The sequence below is a fragment of the Branchiostoma floridae genome, chromosome 7 (assembly GCF_000003815.2).
Source record: "Branchiostoma floridae strain S238N-H82 chromosome 7, Bfl_VNyyK, whole genome shotgun sequence".
In the NCBI taxonomy this organism is placed as follows: Eukaryota; Metazoa; Chordata; class Leptocardii; order Amphioxiformes; family Branchiostomatidae; genus Branchiostoma; species Branchiostoma floridae.
This window is the reverse complement of record NC_049985.1, coordinates 23,346,801-23,360,821: the sequence shown is the minus strand read 5'-3', so window position 1 is coordinate 23,360,821 and position 14,021 is coordinate 23,346,801. Positions and strand designations below refer to the sequence as shown.

Here is a 14,021-nt window from a genome sequence, read left to right as displayed (position 1 = left end):
CGAAAACTGTACCTGACTGTGACTTTGAGGTACATGTAAAAGGCAGTGGAAGGAGAGGGATGGGCTCCACTTTTCAATACCCTGCCTACTAGACATTTAATAGATAACATTAACGGTACACTGCGTACAGCCTTAAAAAGGCTAGGGGAATGTGATGAGAATATAAAAGATGAGAATATAACAGTTGATATATACTCCCTGTGAACCACGTAGTATGGAGTTTCAACTTAACTTTCAATTGGTACATATAAGTCTAGCTAGGGTGGTCCTTCTGTGGTGTGCCTGTAACAAGGCTGATGACAGACACTTACAGTAAAGGGAAAAACCTAACAGTTCTGGCTGGACCAACCTGCTGTCTGGGCTAAGGTGAAATGAAGAAAGTTTCTGAAGGTACATTCAACATACATTAAATGCCACAAATAGTAGACAAATGAAGCCAATTAAACTGTTATTTTATTTAGCAAAGATTTCTTGTATATTTGAAGCTAAGGTGTATTTTGTTCAATGTACATTTTTTAGTTATGTAGTATGTGTAGTTTCCATCAACATCTTATCTTTAGTGTTATCTACAATGTAAACCTCTTACTAGTAGTTATAGTGAAGTGCTCACAGTGAGTAATTACGTTGTAGACATTGCTTCAGGCATAAGTGTCTTGAAGTTCCAAGATGTTTTGCTCTAAGTATGTTTTGAACTGAGAAAGTGTCTTCGAGTTCCCAGGCGCCTTGCTCTAAATATATGTCTTAAACGTTCAAGGGAATGAGGATATCGATGGTGCAATTAACATTCCCCATCGCAAAAGGATAGTCGCGCATTGCGACATTTTCTGAACCTAGAGACGGAATCCCGTCCACAAGAAGCGTGGGATAATCCCGACTAATCCGCCCCGTGTTCGCAGTATTGTCCCGTGAAACAGAAGCCCTCTTAGCTTCAGGCGCAGTCTGCTTTGATGTCCGTTCGACTGTCTGTACTGTAAAGGCATTCTTACCATGTGGTGTAATGGGAAGATTATAGTTGCCATATACAACACTCGAGAAGGGTATAAGTATCTTGTATGACAGCTAAGGGATCATTCCGCGAGCTTGTTTTGTCATAGTATCAGCACTTTTCTACACAAACAAAACAACTTAAGACACAAACAGAGGCACAAAATGAGACCATGTCATGCTGAGATGGAACTTTTCAGGTATCTTTAATGCCTTAATTACAGGTGAGAAGCCAAACACATTGACGTAGTAAATACCTTCTTGGTGGTACCAGGTACGAAGACAGTTATATATAGGCTGTGGTCACAGGAAAGTCCATGGAGACGTAAGCACTAAATACCTGTGTCAGAGAGTCATGCCGACCTATAGACGATAATTTGCAGTCCGTCATGGGAATTCACATTCCCTACCTTTTATCAATGTTTTTTTAGGTTGTTGCCACAACATTGTTCAAATAGCTCTGCCAGGTGGCCGACTGGACTGTCAGAAAATTCAGGCTTTGTGTAAATTTTTTGCGGGCAGACATTTACGATGTATATATTATAATATGTATATTTTCTTTCAACATTATATCTTTGCTGTATGCAAAATGTAGATTGAAGCTGTAGAAAATATGTTATGTTTTCAACGATTAATCATTATATTTCAAATTAATGACTGAATCGAACATTGCAGTTTATTTTTTACTTTCTTCCAATTTCATTTAGCCTACATGTACATTAATTTTTGTTGGTTGGAGGGGAGAGGGAACTGGGTAATAAGCTATAGCTACATGTAAATGTGTAAAGATAAGGTGTGACAGGTCGTTCAGACTGTATATAAGTTATAACCACATATTGCTGACACTACCTGTAAAGCTGGTGTGTTAGGCCGAAAGGTACCTGGTTATACCTGGTACAGCTTTATAGTCTAAGACATAAATGCAAATGCAGAAGCATCGTACCAACTGACGTCACAATGACGTGATACTAGCTAAGCCTTTTGTTTGTGGACTTCTAAAACTTACAGCATGGTGTGCTGCACCGTAGGGTATTAATATACCAGCTTTATAATGATATCACAAATTAAGGATATACACAATGTATTTTGTGCCAGAGCTTTCTCAATGGTTTTTTAAAAGTTTTTTAAAGAAGCACATTCAAGATCAGCAAAGTTATTTGGGCCATTTACCACGTTAACTGCTTGCAGTGACAGTGGAATGGTCCTTGCTGATGAGTTGACAGAACTGTGCCATCCCAGGACCGGTTCACAAATCCAGTTCATCCCTAGGGAGAGGCCATCCTTAGCACTAATCTCCTAGATTTACCCCGCTCCAACGAGCACTGATAGTGATATAGGCTTTACAGACATCGACCCAAAGACTTGTTTGCAGTGTCTTGCGCAGCAATCGTGACAGAAATAAGACATCCATACACTCCGTTTCAGGCTGACAATACTGTGTAAGGCTTTTTCCTTCTCAGTTTCTGTTATTTTTGAAATGGTCATCAAAAAATGGACATCAAAAGTGACCAATCACATACACAACAGGACTTATTTCCACCACAGTGTTATTCTTGCTAAAAAGGTATACTGTCATTAGGATATGACAGTTTTTGAATTTGCTTCTTATTTTCAAATTTTACTCTAACTTTTTAAATCATTATTATAACCGTAAAAGTACAAAATGTTGTAAACTTTTAAAGTTGAAAATGACTTAATGAGTAAAGTATACTTTCCCTTAGCCTGGATACCATACCCCTTTGAACCTCAAAAATATATTTCCCTGCAGGAAAGATACATTTTTTCCTAAGATCGGGCTGGGGTTTGGTAACCAAGCTAACTTTCCCTTGTTTGTGTTATTGAAAATTGTGCAACATTTGGTTCTTCGTTAAGCTAGTGATTGCCTTCTATAAGAAAATTTAATGTTTCTTTGAAAATTTCTTTGAAATCCACATCAAAGGTGACATCTCCTTGCACGTCTTAAATATATAATCTCAAGACTTATAGTGCTATAAGTTCCATTCAATTTTCTTTCCGTCCTTTTTTGTAAGACTTTAGAGATTGTCTTGAAGACCTGGTTCCTCATGGTACGGTGTCCCAGACACATTAGGCTAACATTTGACTCAGTTTACACTTAACGTACTAAGCTTTTAATCTACAGGGTTCGCTTTCTCTTAGCTAGTGAAGTATTTTTAGTCTCAAGTCTCTTAGTCTTTATTTTTAGTATACAAAGTTGTTTATTTCTATTGCATGTTCCTGCTTTTAGCCTCCAATATTAGTCAAAGGTATAAATTCTGTCATACCAGTGCATTTTGGTGTAACAACAACCATTCTATAGTATACAAAATGTACTCTGTGACCACAATATGCTAAGCATCACACTATTTTTTTTCCACAAGGTTGCATAGTGGCACTTTGCTTGTGGGGTAATGTCTGTTAAATTTTTAAAAAATAGTGCTATATACATGTATATGACACTCCAAACTGGCTTAAGAGTCTTTCTAATGACAATGCATATCCTTAGAATGATAACTGTTAGCCTAACTAAGTTATATTTTCAAAATCTCCTAGCTAGAGCCCTGTGAACTGGTTAATTTGTCCTATGCTGCTTTTGTAGTTTTACCATTTAGCAGAGTAAGGGTATGTTGGTAAGATCTAGATCTGAAAATTTGAACAATGTTGGCTTCAGTCTTCTTTTGAATTATGAGCTAATAATAACATCATTTTAAGTTTTTATATAACCCTCCTTTATTCATAACAGCAGAACTGTCTTATGTCCGAAAATAAAATTCCTTCTGTGGAATATCTAGCATTCCTTGACTTTGGCTGATAGGAATCTAAGTGTCTATTTAGCTTCAGCTTTAGAAGATTAGCACCTTACTGGTTAAGAATTAGGCCAGACAACTTAAGGAATATCTGGAATTCCTTCTGCATCCTCCAGAAGTAGGATGAGGCACCGTTACACCTTAAGTGGAGAATGTCTTAAGGTTGGTGGAAGACACGTGCCTTAAGAAACAAACCTAAGGCTAATTCAGAGGTCTAAAAGGAAACTGAAATCTCAGAAAGCTGCCGATAAAAATAGAGTACATGTATATGCCATGTAAATCATGAAATGTGGAAAGTTTTACCCAGAATCCTGGACTTCATCCACTATAAGAAAAATACTTACAATTTTGCCAAGCTTCTATTTCCTACATGACATTGAACATGAACTCTTTTTTTTTTCAAAATTCACTTGCCCAATAGAGAACATAAAATTCTACCAGCCAAAACCAATTTTCAATCAATCAAAATCAATCAATTAAACAATCAATCAATCAATCATTTGCTGGCATCATTGCCTGACTCTCTGGCCAAAGATTTAAATTAGATGTTGTATTTATTTACAACTTATACTTCAAATATTCAAAATAACAAGTGTGGATATAATTCTACTTTATATTACCTAAAAAGAAGATTGATCTTACTGCATTGTTGTGCTTTATGCATTTGACAAGCTTCTAGTGCTGGTCTGTTGGGCAAGCTACTAGTATACTTGGAATGCTATATACAAGTTAGGCTTGTAAACCAATACATGTACAAAGTCATGTATGTACATGTACCCACATATAATCATCATTCATTCATTCATTCATTCATTCATTCATTCATTCATTCATTCATTCATTCATTCATTCATATAACCGTGGGAAAAATAGCCTGGTATCCAGCCGTAAAATACTCTTGAGTCTCTTCTATCATACTCTGCAAAATTTTTTTGCAAGTTTTTGTGGAGAGGATAGAAGAGACTTGGGAGCTACAATGCAGCTGGATACCAGGCTATAGAAAATTCATGCCCATGGACACACTGGCCTGATTGGGCATGTACGGTAGTACCCAATTGGCACTTTCACTTGCCCCTAGCATTCAGGACAATGGACTTACTTAACCCCGATGTACATGTTGTATATAATATTATTTAAAGCTCCCCAAATGCCCATCTCGAAGTCAGAGCCCACTGCGAAGACGTATGTCCGACTCGTAAAATGTCATGAACCCAGTGGTGTGAGTTCACCTAAACTTTCTCACCACCAATAAAAGACCACCCTGCCAGATAACTGCTGCTTATCCTACCTTGTAATAGCTGATGGCAGATAACACTTTATGGGGTAATAACTGCGCCTTATTATAATGTGCTTAAGAAATAATGCAGAATCTGAAAATACCTTCCTGTTGATAATGTAGTTCTATAGTACTACACAATGTAGTAATTGTGTCATCTGTGTATGATGTCAGATGTTGTGTTGTGCACTTGATATATTACTAACTTTATGTAATATTGTGTCAGTCCCACTCAGTAATAGCTTGTTGATAGCTGTGTGTTTATTGTCGGCAGCTGCCCAGGCAGCTATCCCCCCATTCCGTGTGGTTTGCTTCCATATCAAATTCTGCAAGTCACTGGACTGCAGTAAATGTATGTTGGCTGCCACACTGCGTTCTCGTGAAAATTGAATTTTTTTTACCCTTGACTTTGTTGTGGGAATATCATGCAAAACATAGTACATGTACATGTATGACTAAAAAGACAACAAAACACAAAGCGTTACAAGATTTGTTTTCATTGATGAATTGCTGAGTGTCAAATGATAAGTGCCGAATGTCAAATGGCTCTGCTGCAGTGACGTCGCCAATGTGCACAGCTTCAGTGAGATACCGCCTAACCTTGTATTACTAAGACCCTGTTCACATGAAAAAATTGCAAGTGAGTTAAACAAGGAATCCGATTGAAATTTTCTATCGGATTAAAAAAAATGTGTTCACATGAGTTTTATACAATCGGATTAAACTCAAACTTACGACCGCGACCACACAATCGGATTAAACTCTTTACCGCGGCACGCGTCGTGTTTCCAACGACCACCGCGGGCACGCGTAGTTTTTCCAAAATGTTGCCAGACTACCTCATAATTTTGAAGGATGTAGCGACATCGATATAATTGATTATAACTTGAGAAATCGGCCGGCTTTGGTCAGATTTTGACGCGTCGATGGTCCGCAACACACACTGACGAAAGTGGCGGCCTCTGGGTCATACGGGGTCATTGGGATAGTCTATTAGACTGGGGGTGGAAATGTTACGCGCGGTGTGATTATACTCTACATTTAACTATATAAAATGTATCTGTTGCAGAAGTTGCATAAATAAGGCAAACTGCTACCAAAACATTTGACTTCATCACGTATTTATCTGAAATAAAAGTCTGTGTTTCGCTTAAAAAAACTGCTCGCCCATGCTTGCATGCAGTGAAGTGACCCAAGCTCGAAATTTCTGTTTAGACACGCTTCCGACTGTTTTTCTCGTAGAATATTTGCTTTTTTGGTGGTGTTGGGACATTGGCTCCAACAACAGGAGAGAAACGAAACCATACATGTTATTTTCATGGGCAATATTGCCAAAATTAACCAGTTGGTCTTCTGCCACACTGCCGATTTTTGGAAAGAACCGGTGCACATGTTCCGGCGAATCTTGCGGCGTCCGGTTGTTAACCATAGCGGTAAGATGATTTTGCAAGCAAACTTGCCCATAAACTTCTTTTCTAATCCGTGTATCATACTTTTTTTGCCATGTTGTAGGTATGGTTGTATATCTAATGTCCACTGTGCCCGTATGTATGACGTAAAAACCATGAAACAAGCCCGAATCCAATCCAATTGTGTTCACATGGCCGATTTCGGTCAATCGGATTGCGCGCCAATCGGATTGCGCGCGCTGAATCCACCTCCCGAGGTGGATTGCAATCCAAGTCAATCCAATCCAAAATGGGCAATCCAATCGGATTAGTTCTGTTCACATGGCTTTGGATTGGTCATTTTAATCGGATTCCTCGTTTAACTCACTTGCTTTTTTCCCATGTGAACGGGGTCTAAGCCACTACAGCCAGTAGGTACCATCTGTTGTAGCATTCGAACCATCATATCAAGGCCAAAAATCACGGTAACCGTACATGTGTGTATAGAGATACAGTATATACTCTCAAGAAAAGACTGGATTAAGATATTTTTTCCGAAACTTATTGTTTCTATTTTGGTTTGGGAGGTAACTTATTGTTTCTATAATAATAGTATATTGGTTTGGGATTGTAATATGTGCCCATCCAAAGTCAATATCTTAGCCCCATAATGACTTTTTTTCTGTTTTCCTGGGCTTTACAAATGCAAGCATCATATCATAGAAAGACAGATAAATTAAAGTGTTTAAGAGGTACAGAAGGACTGATCATTTACAGAACGATCTGTGGTAAAACGGTTGACTTAATTGTTCCTGCATCTTTGCCATATCAACAGCGCCGCCTAGAGAGTTCTGACATCACTGCAGTTTACATGTATAGTGTTTCAACAAGGATTTGTTGGAATCTGATAAGCATGAGTTACATGTACTGACTATGTAAGAAGTGCTGTCAAAAGCAGTGCACTAAATAATGATTATATAAGATAATATACTGTACACAGTACACTGAAAAACAGTTCACATGATTTAGTTATATAAACCAAAATTCTTATCCCATTTTAGGAGGAGGAGAAGCCAAAGTCCTGGCAGTGGCTAACTTGTTCCTGCATCGTTGCCATATCAACAGTGCCACCTAGAGAGTTTTGATATCACTGCAGTCCAGTTAATATGTACACATGCTTACCAAAATTCTTATCCTTTTTTAGGAGGAGGAGAAGCCAAAGTCCTTGCAGCGGCTAACTTGTTCCTACATCTTTGCCATGGATCAACAGTGCCACCTAGAGAGTTTTGATATCACTGCAGTCCACTTATGTACACATGTTTACCAAACTTCTTATCCCATTTTAGGAGGAGGAGAAGCCAAAGTTCTGGCAGTGGCTAACTTGTTCCTGCATCTTTGCCATATCAACAGCGCCACCTAGAGAGTTTTGATATCACTGCAGTCCACTTATTTACACATGCTTACCAAAATTCTTATCCCATTTTAGGAGGAGGAGAAGCGAAAGTTCTGGCAGCGGGCCCCTCCGCAGCACAAGATGTCCGACCGTGAGCGCCGCTTCCGCGAGTTCTCCTCGGTAGAGTACAAAGGTCAGATGTACATGACCCCCAGGGACTTCCTGGAGTCAGTGACGGAGGAAAGGCCTAGACGTAAGTTAATCCTTATAATTTATTGTAGTCTCTTTGTAATTCATATACTGATTGCACATACTAATGTGTTAAATTTTTTACAATTATCAATCTGACAAAAATTTTCATCCTCTTACTACTACTACATGTAAGTACTAAGTAAAAAGTTTAAAATAAATACTCTGATGAAGGTTAAACATCCTACTATTACATGTATTAGATGATTTTTAACATCAAATACTAAACTTTAAAAAGACATTTCAATCCCTGCAACTAGATATAAGGAATCTTGAAGATTACTTCAAGTAACATCCAATAGTATAATGAGTCATACTCATTCTGCCAGTTCATTCTAGTGACAGCAGAGAGTGTCGGATGTCACTCGAAATCCTGGAAGTAATCTCCGAAATACTGTATTATCCAGTTGTAACAATCTAATCGTAATTATTATGATAGAGATGCCATTGAACGTACATGACATGTACATGTATTCCTTACAGCTTGTGTACAATATATGAAATTTTATATTGTTATGTTGTGCAGTCATACACCTATTGCTCAGCATATACATTTGTAGCTTTTCACAGTTGATGAAAACTTTCCTCGACTAACATCCCATTTCCTCTATTCTGAATTGCAGCACGTATCGGTCGCCGTCCCCTGATGGATGATGTAAGTGAACTGGTCTTAAAATTACAGTTTTGTACAATGTCATTCATAATAAATAACATTAAGTTAGAGTAGTATAGATACACATACCATATGTCATGTAGTTCCTGTACAGTATGGCAGTCTACATATCACCAGATTTGTTCTGAACCTGATATATCTACTATGTAACATGGGTGATAATCCAATATATCACGTTGGTGAGCCCTCATCTGAAATTTCAGCAGCAGCTAAGAAAACACATCACACAATGTCATTATCAGGATAGTCAGTCCAAGTGGAAGAGCCATGATTTCACAATTTAATCAGACCAACAACCTAATCCTAAACTTAACACTGGCCAAGTTGACCAGGGTGTTAGACTGATTTGACGAAATTTTAAGCTAGGTCTTGGGCTGAGTTTTTCAAAGGCCCTTCGAACCGTTCCCCAATGCCTTCATTTTGCTCTATATAGTACTGCCTTCTTTAAGTTCTTATGCACATTTTACATTGGTCCTGCAGGATGTGTCTCACATGTTGAAGAAGACCCCCTCACGACACAAGGGTTCTACCAAGTTCTTCCGCTCCATGCATGAGGAAGGTAAGAAGTTTGCAAGAATAGAAACTGTTATGTCATTGTGAACAAAATGTTTTCAATTAATGTGCAAAGCTTAAGGTTAGGTGTGCTGTCGTGCTGTGTTGCTGTAAAGCTGGTCTGTGTCACTGCAAAGTCCATTGATACAGATACTTAAATGAATCCTGTCTCCAAGTTATTTTATGTCGCTGACGTGTTTTCTGACAGAGGTAAGATTTGATTTTCCTTCCCTTCCTCAGGAATCATCTCTTTCACAGAGTACCTGTTCCTGCTCTGTATCCTCACAAGTAAGTCGTTGACAAATCCATGTCTTATCGTGGATCTTAAATATATCTCATTTACTTACTTAGACTTAGTAGCTCCCACGCCGTGTGATGCATGAGGTAGTTATATACCAGGTCCTCATTATACTATATATCTCATTTCCTCAGAAAATTCCACAGTTCAATTTTATCAAGCCCATTATGGAACGAACAGCTTTTGTTGTACATTGTAGGTGACTTTAACAACTTATCTACTGACAATGTGTCCTTGCATTGACTTCAATGGTAAAAGAATATTAATAACCTGTACAATATGATTGTGATCTGTCAAATTGAAATTTTAATGTCAGAGATGATGATGAATGTCAGAGAGTTACAATATTGACTATATGAATATGTAATTCACACACTATGTCAAAAAGTTTTTTTTCTTCTTCTGAATCAGAAAAAGCTATACTTAGTCATGCACGTGACCTTCATTAGACAACATTATATTTGACGTGGAATAATGCAGTACATTTACACCTTTCAGAGCCTCATGCAGGGTTCAACATTGCTTTCAATATGTTTGACACGGATGGAAACCAGCGGGTGGACAAGAATGAATTCATGGTGGTAAGTGGTCAGCCTAGTAAGTGGGATACTAGCTTCAATTTGCTCCTCTTCCCAGTTGTAATGCCATTACAAAAACCGTGATACTCGTACTTAAATCACTGGCTACTCTTGCCTATATTTTACGAAATTTTAAAAATGCCTTGGGTTTCCAGACTTTGGCAGGGGAAGTGATAGAGGAGTGAACTGGGGCTAGTATATTACCAGGTTAGATACCAGGCTACATGTAATATATAAATCTGGCTGCAATTCTAATCTAGTCTGGTAGGTGGCATCAGTGCACTGTATAGAAAATATAGCTGATCATCCACATTGTAGTCTGTCAACCACCATTTCTGCACTGTGGGGTTTGAAATAAAACACGATCTGTGCCCAACCACTGCTTGGTAACATTCTTTATCTACTTTGTGTATTGTATATTTGATTTATTAGTAGCTAAGGAGTTTAAAAAAAAGTTTTTTTTGGGGAAAATTTACCAGTACAAATAGAGTCTGTCTTCTCTGTAATGACCCAGTGAAAGATGATATACATGTAGCTCATCAGTGAAATAAACTGCATGACATTGTGTAGAGATGGCTTTTACTTCTTTTTAGCTCCAGGAGATTTTCCGCAAGAAGAACGACAAGAGGAAGGCCAAAGAGGAGGCGGAGGGCGTGAGTGCCGTACAGAAATATGTATGTATCCCAGAGTGCCTTTAGCAGCATGCCATAAGCCTTGTTGTTTGGGGCTGACCAACCTGTGCAACTACTAACAACAAACAGCTGTGTTAAATAACAATTATGATGAATGATATTAAAAGTTATTGGACAATGAATGATATTTGGCATGAAATTGATAACAAAACTAAATACAATACTACCAAGTAAGTTCTGATGGATTTTACATGTATGAGTCTTCTTAATACGTTCAACTTTATTTTAAAGTTGCAACTTGTACTGCATGATATAAACTTTATATTTAAATTATAAAGCATGTAAAGTAGTCATGTCATTCAACAGGCAATATTTTTTTGTTTCCTAACAAAGTTGAGGTGTCGTAGTTGCTTATTTGATAATGTTAACATTTTGTAAATGATTCTGAATTTTACTAAAAATGGCTACCGGCGCATGATTAATGTTAAAGTTAGTTTATTTTGCATTTATTGGTCAGACCAAAACACAAGGCTCAAGGAAGCTGTCCAAAGACTCTCCTACTAACCAGACTTACATTTCACGAACGTTGGACGGTTTTGTGATGTTTGTTTGTCTCGTGCGTGCGTGTGCGTGGTGTGCCTCTCACCGCTTTCACAAACTCGTCCCTGTGTCGTGCTCTTCTGACTCACAAACCGCCGCCTTACGGAGGCGTCCATTGCGCTTATTATTACGTCACCCGTGTTGTGGGAATAATTTCTGCATCTTGTTTGCATCCATTGTTTATCAGGATTCCTTGGCTGTTTTGGAGGTTTGTGCCGACTTTCCCTTCTACTATTATATTCTGCACCTTGACCTCGACCTTGCACTCCACCGATTACTTATTTGTACTTGAGCTTTGTTCGATTGACGATGGTTGAGAGAGTGGCATGCGTTCAACTACTCCCCACCTTTCTCAGCACCTCCAACCAACAGATTTTAGTGACTCAGACAAGACATTTAAAGTCTATCCTAAGTTGTTACAGATTTCTGTTAGCCTGTGCTTGGACTCTCCCCTCCCCCTATACCTAAAGAGTTTACAAGATACTGGCATGGTTTGACAACTGCACATTTTCATGGTTCTGCTAAGTAATGTTCCTTCATGGTTAATTGTGTTTGAAAGTTCTTGCATCGTAACTCGATTGTTGAGAGTTGAAGAGTTTTGCTACATTTGCCTGTTAGCAAAATACTGTTTCTGAGACATAGAATATTTCAATAATTGCATGGTCAATCTTGAAGACTTTTCTTTGGTTTTCTTCTGAATGTTCCTCTTTAGTGTTTTTAAAAGTAATTTTTGAAGTTGTGTATAAACTCTCAGTAGTACATTAAAGATAATGCATGAAGACTGTACGGTATCTTTTGTACACCTCTGTGTACTGAAATGCCTGCGTTGAGGCAGACCATTGTATAACTGTGAACACGTACGACCACTGATGTTGCCATTTTCCATGCAGGGCAGACAGAAGGAAGCACAGGTATTTCACACATACACACATCAGACTCTACCGTATAATAGAGATTGTAGTAAGTTTTCCCCTGCATGCCATGCCATTACCTTTTCATGTGGTGTATTCAGTTCTATGATAAATTATACATCATAATTATATGATATACGAATTTGATATTAGAAAAGGCATTCATGCAGTTGTGTAAATGCTGTGCAAAACAACTGTTCTCTGATTAGCAAATTCACAATATTTGTCTGAGTTAACACGTTTACAGCTTGTTCAATAATAATCATGATAAACAGAAAAAATTAAGAAAAAAAACGCACAACTTACTGGTAAATTTGGTGCATTCTGTGCAGATTGTCTGAATTAAAGACTCAGAGTCAAAATGTAAATCATTTTTCAATCTCCAAGAGGATAGTTGCGATCAATGTTTTTTTCTAGACTAAGTCCAGGTGATATAAGGCAACGAACTACAATTATTATTGTTCACATTCAGTTACTGTTAACATCAAATAAGCTCTGGCCAAAAAGTTTATCTAAAAGAATTTATATTAAAAAATGGCAATTATATGACCACACAGCTCATACCATCAGTCCCATGCACTCTACCCTACATCATGACATTATAGCTTATTTTATATCTTCTGCCTGAGTTTCCAAGTTTACAGAATTTGTCTGAATTTAAAAAAAAAGGATCACAATCTTCGTATCTGTAACAAGTTAAGGTTTGGATTGCCATGAATTACATGTAATACTATGTATGTTGATAGAATATATATTTTAAAGTTTGATACATCTTGGATATCTTATAATGAATGATTTCTATTATTTTTCATCGTCATAATTAACATTATGGCAGGTAAAATTTCATTGAACACTTAATGGTAATGGACAAAAGTGTAGTCTGAATTTGAATAACTGAATTGGTGTTTCAAAGGGAAAAAAACTTAAAGTTAGATTAATTTAGTTTGCAATTGCCTTAGAGAGGTACAAAAACTGTATGGCAAGGTTAATAGCACTTGAATTGATCTTTCTTTCTGTTTTTGAACCTCCCTCATTTTCTGTACTACGGTCATGGTTGCTGACCAACTCCATTTTGTACCTTCTTTCCTCCATGATTCTGCATGCCTGTACTTGTATTGCTTTCCTGTGGTTTCATACCTCCATCTGCTGCACTGAGTCTTTGTATAAATTACAGTAATGTATTACTATTAGGTCTTGTATCCTGTAGAATTGTGTAGACACTGGCTCTGAGGAGCAGCTTACATCTCTGGAATTGCTGGGAAACAGAAAATTAATTAAAAAAACTTCTAAAAGTTCAAATTAGAAGATTTTGACTTTGTATAAACTTTTAAGTAACTTTATCCAAGTGTGGCTGATTTTTAAGTATTGTATGTGCTTTACAATGAATTTCACTATGAAAATTATCCATCATTTTATAATTAAGGAAATTAAAGATGAAATGTAAATTGCATTACTCCAAATTGTTTTGGAATATCATGTTTTTTCTGCAAACGCTAAGAGCCTGGCAGTTCCATAGACTCCATAGCTTGCATGTTTTAATGTTATTCATTCTCATGACTGTCATGACATCTCCTGCTTTGGTCCCAGGGGTAGGATAGATCTGTCCCCATGGTTACACTGTTACCGTGGCAGCCGTCTTCTGTGGAACACTGTTGCCATGACAACAGCTCTAGACTATGCAGT

General features: G+C 37.6%; 1 protein-coding gene across 23 annotated transcripts in view; it reads left to right on the top strand.

Moving 5' to 3' along the window:
- The window catches only part of LOC118419842 (calcium uptake protein 3, mitochondrial-like), a 58,701-nt gene that overhangs the window by 32,167 nt on the left and 12,513 nt on the right, over positions 1 to 14,021 (top strand). For 21 of the 23 annotated variants that reach the window (XM_035826472.1, XM_035826468.1, XM_035826471.1 and 18 more), the window contains exons 2-7: positions 7,939 to 8,098; positions 8,718 to 8,749; positions 9,248 to 9,326; positions 9,560 to 9,607; positions 10,116 to 10,198; positions 10,789 to 10,869. In XM_035826472.1, coding sequence (XP_035682365.1) covers positions 7,939 to 8,098; positions 8,718 to 8,749; positions 9,248 to 9,326; positions 9,560 to 9,607; positions 10,116 to 10,198; positions 10,789 to 10,869 — 483 coding nt within the window. Of the gene's footprint in view, positions 1 to 7,938; positions 8,099 to 8,717; positions 8,750 to 9,247; positions 9,327 to 9,559; positions 9,608 to 10,115; positions 10,199 to 10,788; positions 10,870 to 11,614; positions 11,636 to 12,317; positions 12,339 to 14,021 lie in introns of all 23 variants that reach the window. The other 2 variants (XM_035826465.1, XM_035826466.1) reach the window with 2 other exon arrangements.